This window comes from Tachyglossus aculeatus, chromosome 14, assembly GCF_015852505.1.
Source record: "Tachyglossus aculeatus isolate mTacAcu1 chromosome 14, mTacAcu1.pri, whole genome shotgun sequence".
In the NCBI taxonomy this organism is placed as follows: Eukaryota; Metazoa; Chordata; class Mammalia; order Monotremata; family Tachyglossidae; genus Tachyglossus; species Tachyglossus aculeatus.
The window spans coordinates 16,773,551-16,788,610 of record NC_052079.1 but is presented as its reverse complement, the minus strand read 5'-3'; the positions used below and the strand labels follow the sequence as shown (position 1 = coordinate 16,788,610).

General features: G+C 44.1%; 1 protein-coding gene across 1 annotated transcript in view; it reads left to right on the top strand.

Moving 5' to 3' along the window:
* WIF1 (WNT inhibitory factor 1) overlaps window positions 1-15,060 on the top strand; it is a 50,415-nt gene that overhangs the window by 19,002 nt on the left and 16,353 nt on the right. The window contains exon 3 of the mRNA XM_038756609.1: window positions 12,522-12,630. Within this exon, the coding sequence (XP_038612537.1) occupies window positions 12,522-12,630 (109 nt within the window). The remainder of the gene's footprint in view (window positions 1-12,521; window positions 12,631-15,060) is intronic.

Here is a 15,060-nt window from a genome sequence, read left to right as displayed (position 1 = left end):
AGCCACGCTGCTTCTATGCTGAAGCAGTTTGTCATTCCTTGGTCAAGTGGTGATGCTATGATATTATTATTAATAATAATAACTATATTTGTTAAGTACTTACTACAATAATAATAATAATGATGGCATTTATTAAGCACTTACTATGTGCAAAGCACTGTTCTAAGCACTGGGGAGGTTACAAGGTGATCAGGTTGTCCCATGGGGGGCTCACAGGTCTTAATCCCCATTTTATAGATGAGGTAACTGAGGCGCAGAGAAGTGAAGTGACTTGCCCAAAGTCACACAGCTGACAATTGGCGGAGCTGGGATTTGAACCCACGACCTCTGACTCCAAAGCCCGGGCTCTTTTCCACTGAGCCACGCTGCTTCTCCAACGCTACTATGTGCCCGGCACTGTACTAAGTGCTGGGGGGAAATACAAGCAAGTCGAATTGGACACAGGCCCTGCCTTACATCGGGCTCACAGTCGTAATCACCATTTTACAGATGAGGAAACTGAGGCCCAGAGGAATGAAGTGACTTGCCCAAGGACAGCAGACAAGCGGCAGAGCCGGAATGAGACCCAAAGTCTCCCCCGGCCCGTGGTCTATCCACTAAGCAGTGAAGCTTCTCTTCAGGGGCCGGTAGCTCTCTTTATTTCAATCAGTCACTGGTATTTATTGAGCGCTTAATTTCAGAGAACTTTACTAACCTCTTGGAAAATGCGTGTGTCCATTCAATTTTCACGTTCTTAGAGCTGATGTTCCTTGGTCCGAATGGATGCTACGATGTTGCTGCTGAGTGACCTGGGATTCAGAAGGACCTGGGTTCTAATCCCAGGTTTGCCACTTGTGTGCTACAAAACAGTCGCATAACTTCTCTGTCCCTCAGTTATCTCACCTGTAAAATGGGAATTAGGACCGAGAGCTCCGTGTGGGACATGGGCTGTGTCTAATCTGATCAGCTTGTATCTACCCCAGCACTTATTACAGTGCCTGGCACAAAGTAAGCCCTTAACTTGTGCTTCCCAAGCGCTTAGTACAGTGCTCTGCACACAGTAAGCGCTCAATAAATACGATTGATTGATTGATTAACAAATACCATATTTATTATTTTTATTATTTAAGTCAGAAGGATCTCGGGCCTAATCCCGTCTCCACCACTTGTCCATTGTGTGACTTCGTTCAAGTCACAATTCAATACAAATCAAGTCCGAATTGTGCTTTCCAAGTGCTTAGTACAGTGCTCTGCACACACTAAGCGCTCAATAAATAAGATTGAGTGAATGAATGAAGTCACCTTGCTTCTCTGTACCTCAGTTACCGCATCTGTGAAAAGGGGACAAAGACTGTGAGCACCATGTGCGACAGGGACTGCGTGGCTCAGTGGAAAGAGCAGAGGCTTAGGAGTCAGAGGTCATGGATTCAAATCCTGTCTCTGCCAATTGTCAGCTGTGTGACTTTGGGCAAGTCACTTCACTTCTCTGTGCCTCAGTTCCCCCATCTGTAAAATGGGAATTAAGACTGTGAGCCCCCCGTGGGACAACCTGATCACTTTGTAACCTCCCTAGTGCTTAGAACAGTGCTTTGCACATAGTAAGTGCTTAATAAATGCCATTATTATTATTATTATTATTCACTTGTATCTACCCCAGTGCTTAGTACAGTGCCTGGCACATAGTAAGCACTTCAAAAATGCCACAATTAGTAAGCACTTTGGTACCCTAGTCCCACAGAACTTATGTCCATATCCTTATAATCTCTACTCCTCCCCTATCTGTAATTTATTTTAATGTCTGTCTCCCACCCTAGACTGTAAGCTCCTTGTGAGCAGGGATTTACCAGCTCTATTATATTGTATTTTCCACAGTGCTTGGTTCAGTGCTCTGCATTCAGTAAGTATTCAGTCAATACCATTGATTAATTGATTGATTGACCAAAGAGGAAATCCCCCTATTGTTAGCTGAGCTAGTCAGACATTGAGAACACTGATTTGACATTGGGCCAAAAAACAATAATAATAATGGTATTTATAAAGCACTTGCTATGTGCCGGGCACTGTACTAAGCGCTGGTGTGGATACAAACAGTCTCCTCTTAGGTTCGTTAGGTTCCTTGGTTCAAATTCTTTTAACGTCGGGCTTAGGAAAGCTGAGGCGGTTACCTCTTTACTAGAAGATAACAAAGAAAGGCTGGGCTGGCAAGTGGAAATTATAGGTTTCTCTAGGCTGAAAGTTGAGGTTAAAACTGAATGGCTTAACTTCGTCTGCCCTGGAAGAAAAGATGATGGTAAAATGAAAATTGAGTAGGTATTATGAGATTTAGAGATTTCATGGTATTTGTTCTGTGCTTACTATGTGTCAATATTATTCTAAGCGCTGGGGTACCTACAAGTTGATGAGGGTGGACACAGTCCCTGTCTCACATGGGGCTCAGAGTTTAAGAAAGAGGGAGTAGGATTTAACCCCCATTTTTCAGTGGAGGAAACTGAGGCACAGAGAAGTGACTTGTCCAAGCTCACCCAGTGAGCCACTAATTGGGATTGGAACCCAGGTCCTCTGACTCCCACGCCTGTGCTCTTTCCACTAGGCCATGCTACTTTCATTCATTCATTCATTCAATCATATTTATTGAGCGCTTACTGTGTGCAGAGCACTGTGCTAAGCGCTTGGGAAGTGCAAGTTGGCAACAGATAGAGACGGTCCCTACCCAACAACGGGCTCGCAGTCTAGAAGGGGGAGACTCCAGCCCTGTTTACAAGAAACTTACATCCGGCGTATAGGATGCCTGTTTAGATCAGAAATCTTTCAGTTCAATCCATCATTACATCTCTCAGTGCCTCCATCGATAGCGACGCTCTGCCAACTGTCAGCTGTGTGACTTTGGGCCAGTCACTTAACTTCTCTGTGCCTCAGTTACCTCATTCTGGACTGTGAGCCCACTGTTGGGTAGGGACCGTCTCTATATGTTGCCAATTTGTACTTCTCAAGAGCTTAGTACAGTGCTCTGCACACAGTAAGCGCTCAATAAATACTATTGATTGATTGATTGGGGAAGCAGCGTGGCTCAGTGGAAAGAGCCCGGGCTTTGGAGTCAGAGGTCAGGGGTTCAAATCCCGGCTCCACCACTTGTCAGCTGGGTGACCTTGGGCAAGTCACTTCACTTCTCTGTGCCTCAGTTACCTCATCTGTAAGATGGGGATGAAGACTGTGAGCCCCCCATGGGACAACCTGATCACCTTGTAACCTCCCCAGCGCTTAGAACAGTGCTTGGCACCTAGTAAGCGCTTAACAAATGCCATTATTATTATTATTATTATTATTATTATTATTATTATTAATTGATCTGGAAAATGGGGATGAAGACTGTGGGCCCCACATGGGACAATCTGGTCACCTTGTATCCTCCCCAGCGCTTAGAACAGTGCTTTGCACATAGCAAGCGCTTAACAAATGCCATTATTATTATTATTATTATTATTACAGTGTGCAGAGCACTGTACTAAGCGCTTGGGACAGGTAGCCACATATTTTCCCAGCTGGGTTTCTAGAAACACCCTTGGGTGAAAGGTCAGTGAAGACCTTTAATTCCTGGCATTTGAAAATTCATGGGATTTTCTCATCGGCAGCAGGGATGGGTTTGAATCCCGGACTCCACCACATTTCTGCTGTGTGACCTTGGGCAAGTCACTTAACCTCTCTGAGCCTCAGTTCCCTCATCTGTAAACTGGGGATTAAGACTGTGAGCCCCACGTGGGATAGCTTGATCACCTTGTATCCCCCCGCAGCGCTTAGAACAGTGCTCTGCACACAGTAGGCGCTTAACAAATGCCGCCATTATTATTATTATTATTATTATTATTATTATTATTGTTGTTGTTGTTGTTGTTGTTATTGTTATTATTATTATTATTTAGGATTTTCTGCAAGTGAGTTGTCGAATGTAAAATCGCAGTGTTGTCATTTCCAGACGTGGCCAGCAGGTGGCAATGTTAAAGTTCAGAGTTGTCACCTCTCCATTCATATTTATTTATTTTTTAAATCAATCAATCAATCAATCAATCAATCAATCGTATTTATTGAGCGCTTACTGTGTGCAGAGCACTGTACTAAGCGCTTGGAAAGTACAAGTTGGCAACATATAGAGACAGTCCCTACCCAACAGTGGGCTCACATTTGTTAAGTGCTTACTAAGTGCCAGGCACTGTTCTAAGCGCTCGGGTAGATACAAGATCAGCAGCAGGGTCTAGTGGAAAGAGCACGGGTTTGGAAGTCAGAGGTCCTGGGTTCTAAACCCGGCTCTGCCAACCGCTTGCTGTGCGACCTCGGGCGACTCACCCAACATCTCTGGGCTGACAACTCCTCAACTGTAAAATGGGGCTAATGATGGCATTTATTAAGCGCTTGCTATGGGCAAAGCACTGTTCTAAGCGCTGGGGAGGTTACAAGGTGATCAGGTTGTCCCACAGGGGGCTCACAGTCAATCCTCATTTTACAGATGAGGGAACTGAGGCACGGAGAAGTGAAGTGACTTGCCCAAAGTCACCCAACTGACAAGTGGCAGAGCCGGGATTTGAACCCATGACCTCTGACTCCAAAGCCCGGGCTCTTTTCACTGAGCCACGCTGCTTCTCTAGTAGGGGATTAAATCCTACTTCCATCTATTTAGGCTGTGATTCCTTTGAGGGACAGGGACTGTGTCCAAGCTGACTGGGTTCTGGGTTCTACTGTGCCGCTTGTCTGCTGTGTGACCTTGGACAAGTCACTTTGCTTCTCTGGGCCTCAGTTCTCTCACCTGTAAAATGGAGGTTAAGACTGTGAGCCCCATGGGGGACAGGGATTGTGTCCAACCTGATTGTCTTGCATGAGAAGCAGCATGGCTCAGTGGAAAGAGCCCGGGCTTGGGAGTCAGAGGTCATGGGTTCTAATCCTGACACCGCCGCTTGTCAGCTGTGTGACTTTGGGCAAGTCACTTCACTTCTCTGTTACCTCATCTGTAAAATGGGGATGAAGACTGTGAGCCCCACGTGGAACAACCTGATCACCTTGTATCCTCCCCAGCGCTTAGAACAGTGCTTTGTACATAGTAAGCACTTAACAAATGCCACGATTATTATTATTATTATTACCCCAGTACTTAGTACAGGGCCTGGCACATAGTAAGTGCTTAACAGCGCTTAGAACAGCACTTAGCGTTCAGCGCTTAGAACAGTGCTTTGCACATAGTAAGCACTTAATAAATGCCATTATTATTATTATTAACAAATACCATTAAAAAAGCACCAAGTTGCCTCCTTTTGAATAAAAACACCCGCCTGTGCTTACTGTTAGAACTACAATAATGCTTGTTTACTGGCTTATAGAGCATCTTGTATACTTCCACAAGCGTGGAAGCTGAAAGGGTCGACAGTAGCCGATGAGAAGTTTCATAGCCTTTAGAGGACGTTCCAACAACTAAGCCTGGGATGAGAGACACAGTATTTATTATGCAGGGGGCTCTGACTTAATGCGGAGATTGAACATGTGGAATCAATAAAGATCTGATTCCGGGACCGTCACTGTTCGCTGCAGTTTTCACTTATGTAAGGTATTGATTATACTTTCATGAGATCATAATCAAAAGGTTGTTTTGGGGGGTAATGGTGTGTTAGAGAAGTTTTATCCTGAACTTCAAAGCTGTCCTCTGAGCCTTCAGAACAAAGACTTAGGGGTTTGAAGCATAGCCAAAATCAGGCTGAATGAGTTAATCAATTCCCCCTCCATTCAGGAACCGGATTAACCTGTGTCCTGGGAACTTTCTCTCCCCACATTAGTTCTCTGCTGCCCCTGAAAGATGACAGATGAGCGTGATTTAATTTGTCTGATTTTTTTTTTTTTGGATGGGGGGAGCAGTGGGAAGTAGCTAATTGAGTGTGAAGTCATATCGGTTTCATACCTCTTCTTTTAAGACTATCTTACTGTAAAGTCTGTAATACTGTAAGCTCATTCATTCATTCGTATTTATTGAGCGCTTACTGTGTGCAGAGCACTGTATTAAGCATTTGGTTCATCTGTTGTAGGCCAGAAATCAATCAATTGTATTTAGTGAGCGCTTATTGTGTGCAGAGAACTGTATTAAGCACTTGGGAGAGGACAATAGAACAGAGTTAGTAATGGTTCTACCAACTCTGTTCTATTGTCCTCTCCCAAGTGCTTGGCACAGTGCTCTGCTCAGGGCAAGTGCTCAATAAATGCAAATAAATAATTGATCGGTTTCATCCTGTGGTCCGTATGGTTCTTGATTCCAAGAACTGTGATGCCACCATTATTTGAGATCTTTCAGACAGTCAGGGTAATTGATTCAATAAAATCCAAGGGCTAAAATTTCAAATGCGTTAAAGTGTATTTAATTGATAAGGTGAAATGAGGAAAGTTAGCATCTCGCTTTAATAATGCTAGTCATATTGAATATAAACAAGGGTTAGATCATTGATATCATTAATAATAATAATAATAATGGCATTTGTTAAGCGCTTACTACGTGCAGAGCACTGTTCTAAGCGCTGGGAGGGATACAGTTGTCCCACATGGGGCTCACAGTCTTAATCCCCATTTGACAGATTAATCCACAACTTAATCCCCCTTTCCCTTAGACTGTGAGCCCCAGGTCTGATCCAAATGTGTCAGAGTGGATAATAATAATAATAATGATGGCATTTGTTAAGTGCTTACTATGTGCAAATGACATTTATTATGCTGTATCTACTGTCTCGGGGAACACAGAGACATAATCTCTGCCCTCAAGAAACTCACAGTTTAACAGGGAACACGTACTAGCTCCCTGCCCACAACAAGTTTACAGTCTAGACAGGTAGACCGACGTGAATATAAATAAATAAATGATGGATACGGACCTGAGTGCTGTGGGGCTGAGGGAGGGGTGAATAAAGGGCGCAAATCCAAGCGTGAGGCCGACGCAGAAGGGAGTGGGAAAAGAGAAAATGAGGGCGTAGTCTGGGAAGGCCTCTCGGAGGAGAGGTGCTTTCAATAAGGCTTTGAAGGTGGAGAGAGCGATCCTCTGTCGGATGTGAAGAAGGAGGGCATTCCAGGCCAGAGGCAGGACGTGGGGCCAGGGGTTAATGGAGAGATAGAAGAGATCACGGATCACTGAGTCCGTTGGCATTAGAGTAGCGAAGTGTGCGGGCTGGCTTGTAGTTGGAAATCAGGATGATAATAATAATAATAATAATAACAATTTTGGTATTTGTTAAGCCCTTACTATGTGCAAAGCACTGTTCTAAGCACTGGGGAGGATACAAGGTGATCAGGTTGTCCCTTGTGGGGCTCACAATCAATCCCCATTTTACAGATGAGGTCACTGAGGCCAGGAGAAGTGAAATGACTTGCCCAAAGTCACACAGCTGACAAGTGGCAGAGCCGGGATTTGAACCCATGACCTCTGACTCCCAAGCCCAGGCTCTTTCCACTGAGCCACGCTGCTTCTCTAAGATGGGAGGGGGCAAGTTGATTGAGTGCTTTAAAGCCTACGGTAATAGTAAATAGTAAACTCAGTACAGTGCTCTGAACCCAGTAAGCGCTCAAGAAATCCGATTGAATGGACAGTAAACACAAGTGGAGGCATCCAACAGAAACAATTAAATAAAAGGAAGTACACGGACTTGCAAAGGCAGTGGAAGACATTGGCAGGCGAGAATATTTACTGAGGAATGCCTAATGAAAGTCCCATTAGTTAGGAGCGGTTAGCCTCTCAGAATTGGTGCCTTTTAGGTAGGCAGGGTTTCTCCTATCTTCCCTTTAAGTTCCAATGTAATGGTTTAAAAGAAATATCCCACCACTTGGGGGAAATACGCAGAACCATTCAGATTTCCTGCCGGGTCTACACATCTAAGGAAGAAAAGTTAGCTTTCCATCTCTCACATGTTTGCTTAGTTAATGCGTAGGACGGAATGCATGACATCCACGCGGAGGACTGCTAATGCAAAAGGGCTGCTTGTCTGTCTTCGAGCCATCGGCTCTGCCTTTACTATGTCTCGGAGAAAGAACTGAGGTATGCTGAATACGCGGTCACAGTCTGATTCATCTTCTGCTTCTCGTTCTGTTTCTTCTCTGTTCTATACTTTCCAAGGTCTTAATACAGTGTATTGCCCCTCAGTGGGCATTTACTAGATACAGTGAATCAATCAATGGTATTTATTGAACACTTACTATGTGCAGAGCACTGTCCTGAGCGCTTGGGAGAGTATCCCCCCATCTTACCTCCCTCCCTTCCCCCAGCACCTGTATATATGTATATATGTTTGTACATATTTATTACTATTTATTTATTTAATTGACTTGTACATATCTATTCTATTTATTTTATTTTGTTAGTATGTTTGGTTTTGTTCTCTGTCTCCCCCTTTTAGACTGTGAGCCCGCTGTTGGGTAGGGACTGTCTCTATATGTTGCCAACTTGTACTTCCCAAGCGCTTAGTACAGTGCTCTGCACACAGTAAGCGCTCAATAAATACGATTGATTGATTGATTGATGTAATATAACTGAGTTGGCAGGCACATTCCCTGCCCACAGCGAGCTTACAGTCTAGAGGGGGTTATGACTACGCCTTTTTAAAAGCCAGGAATCAATCAATCAATCGTATTTATTGAGCGCTTACTGTGTGCAGAGCACTGGACTAAGCACTTGGGAAGTCCAAGTTGGCAAAATATAGAGACGGTCCCTACCCAACAGTGGGCTCACAGTCTAAAAGGCGGAGACAGGAGGAGGAAGAGGGATACGCTGCAGTCACATCTGAAGGGAGAGAAACATATCTACCCCAGTGCTTAGTGCACAGTGCTTGGCACATAGTAAATGCTTAACAAATACAACAGTTATTATTACTGGATTGTGAGCCCCATGTGGGACAGGGACTGCATCTCACCTGATTGACTTCTATCTACCCCAGCATTTAGAACAGGGCTTGACACAGAGTACGTGATTAGCAGATACTACGATTATTATTATATGACTGTGAGCCCCATGTGGGACAGTGACTGTGTCTGACACGATTGACTTGTGTCTACTGCAGGGTTTAGGACAGTATTTGACGTATAGTAAGCGCTTAACAAATTGCCATAATCGTCATAAGCAGTCACGAATACCACGATTATTATTATTCTTGTAATCCATTAGGCCTTCCCAGACTGCGCCCCCTCCTTCCTCTCCCCCTCATCCCCCATCCATCCCATCTCACCTCCTTCCCTTCCCCACAGCACCTGTATGCATGTTTGTACATATTTATTACTCTATTTATTTATTTATTTTACTTGTACTTATCTATTGTATTTATTTTATTTTGTTAATATGTTTGGTTTTGTTCTCTGTCTCCCCCTTCTAGACTGTGAGCCCACTGTTGGGTAGGGACTGTCTCTATATGTTGCCAGCTTGTACTTCCCGAGTGCTTAGTACAGTGCTCTGCACACAGTAAGTGCTCAATAAATACAATTGATTGATTGATTTATTGATTAGTATTAGGGGAAGCAGCATGGCTCAGTGGAAAGAGCCCGGGCTTTGGAGTCAGAGGTCATCGGTTCAAATCCCAGCTCTGCCACTTGTCAGCTGTGTGACTTTGGGCAAGTCACTTCACCTCTCTGGACCTCAGTTCTCTCATCTGAAAAATGGGGATGAAGACTGTGAGCCCCCCGTGGGACAACCTGATCACCTTGTAAACTCCCCAGCGCTTAGAACAATGCTTTGCACATAGTAAGCACTTAATAAATGCCATCACTATTAATATCATCAATAATATTGATTTTAAGTAAATATTATTAATGTTAGTAGTTTGTTTTAATGAATTATTTATTAGTATGGGCAGGGAATGTGTCTGTTTATTTTTATATTGTACTTTCCCAAGTCCTTAGTACAGTGCTCTGCACGCAGTAAAAGCTCAATAAATACGATTAAATGAATTTCAGTCGTTCAGTTCCTTCAAATGAATGAACTGACTGCTCTCAGTTACCCCAGCTCATGAAAGTCTGGGGCCACATGGAAAGTGAAGAGCACAGGAATCACATATCCTATCATTTTCTCATTTCTTTAACAATTCACACGTTTTCGGTGGCCTCAGCTGGGAGCTCCTTCCCAAGCCAGTTGTGGGCAGGAATGTCTGTTTGTTGTTCTATTGTACTCTCCCAAGCGCTTAATACAGTGCTTGGCACACAGCAAGCACTCAATAAATATGACTGTATGAATGAGGGAATGGGCCATGGGCAGAGGGCGTCTCTGATGAGGCCATCTCTCACCCAGGTACATTATTTAGACCTTGTTTCTCGTTACCCTCTCCCTCCCCTCTGTCCCTTCCCACACTCCCTCCCCTTCCTCTGTTATACTGTACTTTCCCAAGAGCTCAGTACAGTGTCTGCACATAGTAAGCACTCAATAAATACTATCGATTGACTGATTCTTCAGTTGCACCAGTTCTTTAAGGCTTTCCATCCCCCAGCTCTCCTGTATTTCCTCCTTCCATGGTTCAGTGGAAAAAGCACGGGCTTTGGAGTCAGAGATCATGGGTTCAAATCCCGGCTCTGCCAATTGTCAGCTGTGTGACTTTGGGCAAGTCACTTAACTTCTCTGTGCCTAAGTTACCTCATCTGCAAAATGGGGATTAAGACTGTGAGCCCCCCGTGGGGCAACCTGATCATGTTGTAACCTCCCCAGCGCTTAGAATAGTGCTTTGCACATAGTAAGTGCTTAATAAATGCCATTATTATTATTATTATTCCCATACCCTCTCCCCGCAACCTTAATCTGCTCACTGCCCCATTCCCGAGGCATTCTAACTTAACATGCTAGTGACCTACATTGGGTAACCTACCAGTGGTACTTATTGGTTGCTCACTGAGGGCAGAGCACTGTACTAAGCGCTTGGACGAGTACAATAGAAACATGATGCCTTACCCTTAAAGAGCCTGGGTAATGATCATTTAGCTCTGGAGCATTAATTTTTTTATGGTATTTGTTAAGCACTTATTAGGTATCAGGCACTGTACTAAGGACCAGGGCATAATTTTTTTTAATGGCATTTGTTTTGTGCTTGCTCTGTGTCAAGCACCGGGATTGGTACAAGTTAATCAGGTCGGACACAGTCCCTGTCCCCCATGGGGTTCACAGTCTTAATCCTCATTTTACAGAGAACTGAGGCACAGAGAAATGAAGTGACTTGCTCAAGGTCACACGGTGAATGTGGCGGAGCCAGTATTAGAACCCAGTTCCTCTGACTCCCAGTCGTGCTGCTTCTCTTGGGTCCGAAATTTACCTTTCACAGAATGGTTTGGGGCTTTCCTTGGTTCATTCATTCATTCAATCATATTTATGGGGCTCTTATTGTGTGCAAAGCACTGTACTACCCTCTTGGGAGAGTACAATACAGCAACAAAGACACATTCCCTGCCCACGGTGAGCTCACAGTCTAGAGGGGGAGACAGACACTAGTATACCCAAATAAATGAATAACACATATATAAATACACACATAAATGCTGTGTGGCTGGCAGGGTGGATAAATGAAGGGAGCCTGGGTGACTTAGAAGGGAGTGGGAGTAGAGGAGAGGAGGGCTTGGTCAGGGAAGGCTTCTCGGAGGAGAAGCCTCCATGGTGAGGTATTGGAGAGGAAATATGTATGTTCTTTGATGGTTGCAGAGATGAGAAAGAATTTCTACTTCAGAGTACCACCTGGGAGCACATAAAGAATGCTACGAACTGGGAGTTTTCCAATTAGAGCCATTTACAACCTGACATTATCCAAGACACGAAAACGCCTGGCAGAATGGACAAACTCCTTCTCAAACGAAGATTTTGTTTCTTTGCAAATGTTGGATTGGGGAGTTCACTTTTCCTGGCTCGGGATAAGTGTTCCATTCATATCCAGGGCTCAGAACGGGCTTGTTCAGAACGATCCCCGCCACTGAACTCTAACTTCTCCGGGAAAGATGCAGCATGGGTTAGCTCATAAGCGACATAACCCACCCTTTCCTCCGCGCTGTTCAAAGCTGTGGGTTTGATTTGTTTGGAAGGTCTGTGGCTCTTCTAACTAGCATCACTTTATGCCCCCCTGGAATCCGGCTCGGCCGCCAGCTCGTGAAATGTGAGCTTCGACCGTCCTCCACTCCATACCTAAGGATCATTCTGTTCAGAAATGGACTCGAGGGTATTTTGGAATTTGGGGGTCCCCACGCCGCAGAAAGTTCCTAACCATTTGCGTGTCTTCTTGTGTGGGGAAGTCCAGGATGCTGGGAGCCCTGGGTGGCTCTCTCGAAGAGGCCTGTGGCTCATTGAGTTGGAAGAGATTCCTTTTGGATCGAAAACGTATCCTGATATCGACTTCCAAGTCCTATGTCTCACCCTCAAGTAGAGAAACGTGGGATAGGTGGATCCTGGCCGAAGCACTGTACTAAGCGCTGGATCACCGATGCAACCAGTTCCATGGCATTGTTTATGTTCTTCTATGAGTGATTCCTCCCTTGAATGCAGTGTCTAATAGTTGATTTTTCCATGCATTTTGTTATAGGCTGAGTATTTTTATGAGTTCCTGTCCTTACGCTCACTGGATAAAGCCATTATGGGTAATCCAACTGTAAATATACCTCTGCTTGGATCAGTTCCTCACCAGGCATCAGGTGGGTGTTTATGTTTTGAATCAACCTTTCACTATCACTGAAGTTCAAACTCTTAAGCCACCTAGCATTCAGACCTCTGAAGGAGAAATTATCATTTTAAAATTATAAAAAAAATTCTGCACTGTCTATTTTCTCCCCATAATCATCTAAAAACATTTGTGACCTTGCTCCACAGCAATTACGTCCATATCCATAATTTATTTTTAATTTCTGTCTCCCCCTCTAGACTGTAAGCTCCTTGTGGGCAGGGAAAGTGTTGTACTATACTCTCCCAATGTCTTAGTACAATATTCTTCACACAATCAATGGTATTTACTGAGCACTTACTGTGTGTCAAGCACTTTACCTGGCACTTGGAAGAGTACCATCAATCGTATTTATTGAGCGCTTACTGTGTGCAGAGCACTGTATTAAGCACTTGATGAGTACCTATACATACAGTAAGCGTTCGTTAAATACCAGTCATTGATTGATTGAATTCATTAATTATGGTAATTATGAAACATCTAGAATTCTATTTATGTATTTTGACAATACTGATGCCTCTCTACTTGTTTTGTTGTCTTTCTCCCCCCTTCTAGACTGTGAGCCCGTTGTTGGGTAGGGATTGTCTGTATCTGTTGCCGAATTGTACTTTACAAGCACTTAGTACAGTGCTCTGCACACAGTAAGAACTCAATAAATACTATTCAATGAATGAATCAATCAACAATAATGCCAAGAACTCTTGTTCACACTGCATTTTATCTGCATTTTGGGCCCACTCATTCAGCTGTTTTTATTTATGGTATTTGTTAAACTTGCTTTGTGTCAAACACTATTCTAAGCCCTAGAGTAGATATAAGTGAACTAGGTTGGACACAGTCCCTGTCCCGCCTGGGGCTTGCAGGTCTGTAATTTTTCCCCATTGGTACCACATCCACCACCTAAAAGAGCTTACTTGTCTGCTGTGTGACCATGGGCAAGTCATTTAACTTCTCTGTGTCAAGTTACCCCATGGGGATTCAAGACCTGTGTTCCCTGTTACCTCATCTGTAAAATGGGGATTAAGACTATGGAAAGAGCACGGGCTTTGGAGTCAGTGGTCGTGGGTTCAAATCCCGGCTCCGCCAACTGTCAGCTGTGTGACTTTGGGCAAGTCACTTAACTTCTCTGCGCCTCAGTTCCCTCATCTGTAAAATGGGGATTGACTGTGAGCCCCTGTGGGACAACCTGATCACCCTGTAACCTCCCCAGCGCTTAGAACAGTGCTTTGCACATAGTAAGCACATAATAAATGCCATTATTATTATTATTATGAGCCCATGTGGGACAGGGACTGTGTCCAACTTGATTAGCTTGTGTCTACCCCAGCTGTTAGAAACTAGTAAGCGCTTAACAAATACCAACACTATTATTAATATTACCTGAAAACTTGGAGATTTCACATCATACACCCCTTTCCAGATATTTATGAAGACGTTAAACAAAACCACCCTGGCACCAATTCCTGGAGGATCTCAATGTTTACACTTCTCCACTCTGAAGACTGGGTTTTTACCCCTACTATTTGTTTCCTAGCTTTGAGCCACTTTTCTTAGCCTGACAAAACTTTCCCTCAACCCCACAGTAACTACTTTTTTAATACTACTTTTACTACTACTATTTTTTATTGCTTTGGGGGGGTGGGTGTCCTGTCAAAAAGCTTTTGAAAACCCTTAATTTAGTATGTCCACTGACTCTCTACTCATCACAGGCCCCTTGTTGACCCCTTCAGAGAACCTCAACAGAACTCCCTCTCTCTGTCCCTGTTTCCTCGGGTCTCTTTCTGTGATTGTCAATTTTTCCATGTCTCTGGGCTTCACCCTGAATTATAGTATTTGTTAAGTGCTTGCTACGTGCCAAGCAGTGTTCTAAATGCTGGGGTAGATACGATATATTCGGGTTGGATATGGTCCCTGTCCCATATGGGGCTCACAGTCTAAGTAGGAGGGAATGCAGGTCTTGAGTCCCCATTTCACAGTTGAGGAAACTGAGGCCTAGAGAAGGTAGTGACTTGCCCAAAGTCACACAGCGGACAAGTGGTGGAGCTGGGATGAGAATCCAAGTCCTCCAATTCCCAGGCCCATGCCCTTCCCATTAGACCACGCTGCTTCCCTTGTGTCTGCCTCTGCCTCCCTATAATCTCTATTCCTTCCCTCCTTGCTGTATCTATCTCTGATTTAGGTCTCTTTTTTGGTCTTTTGCTGCCTTCTCTCTCTGACTCTCACTTCTTTCCCTGTCTCAGTCCCTGCCTTTCCTTTTTTTTTTAATGGTATTTGTTAAGTTCGTACTATTCTAAGTGCTGCGGTAGACTCAAGCTAATCAGGTTGGACACACACAGTTTTGTTTTTTGGAATTAAAACATTTCTATTTATTTTGTTATGCAGGGGAAAGAGCATTCCCAGTGGT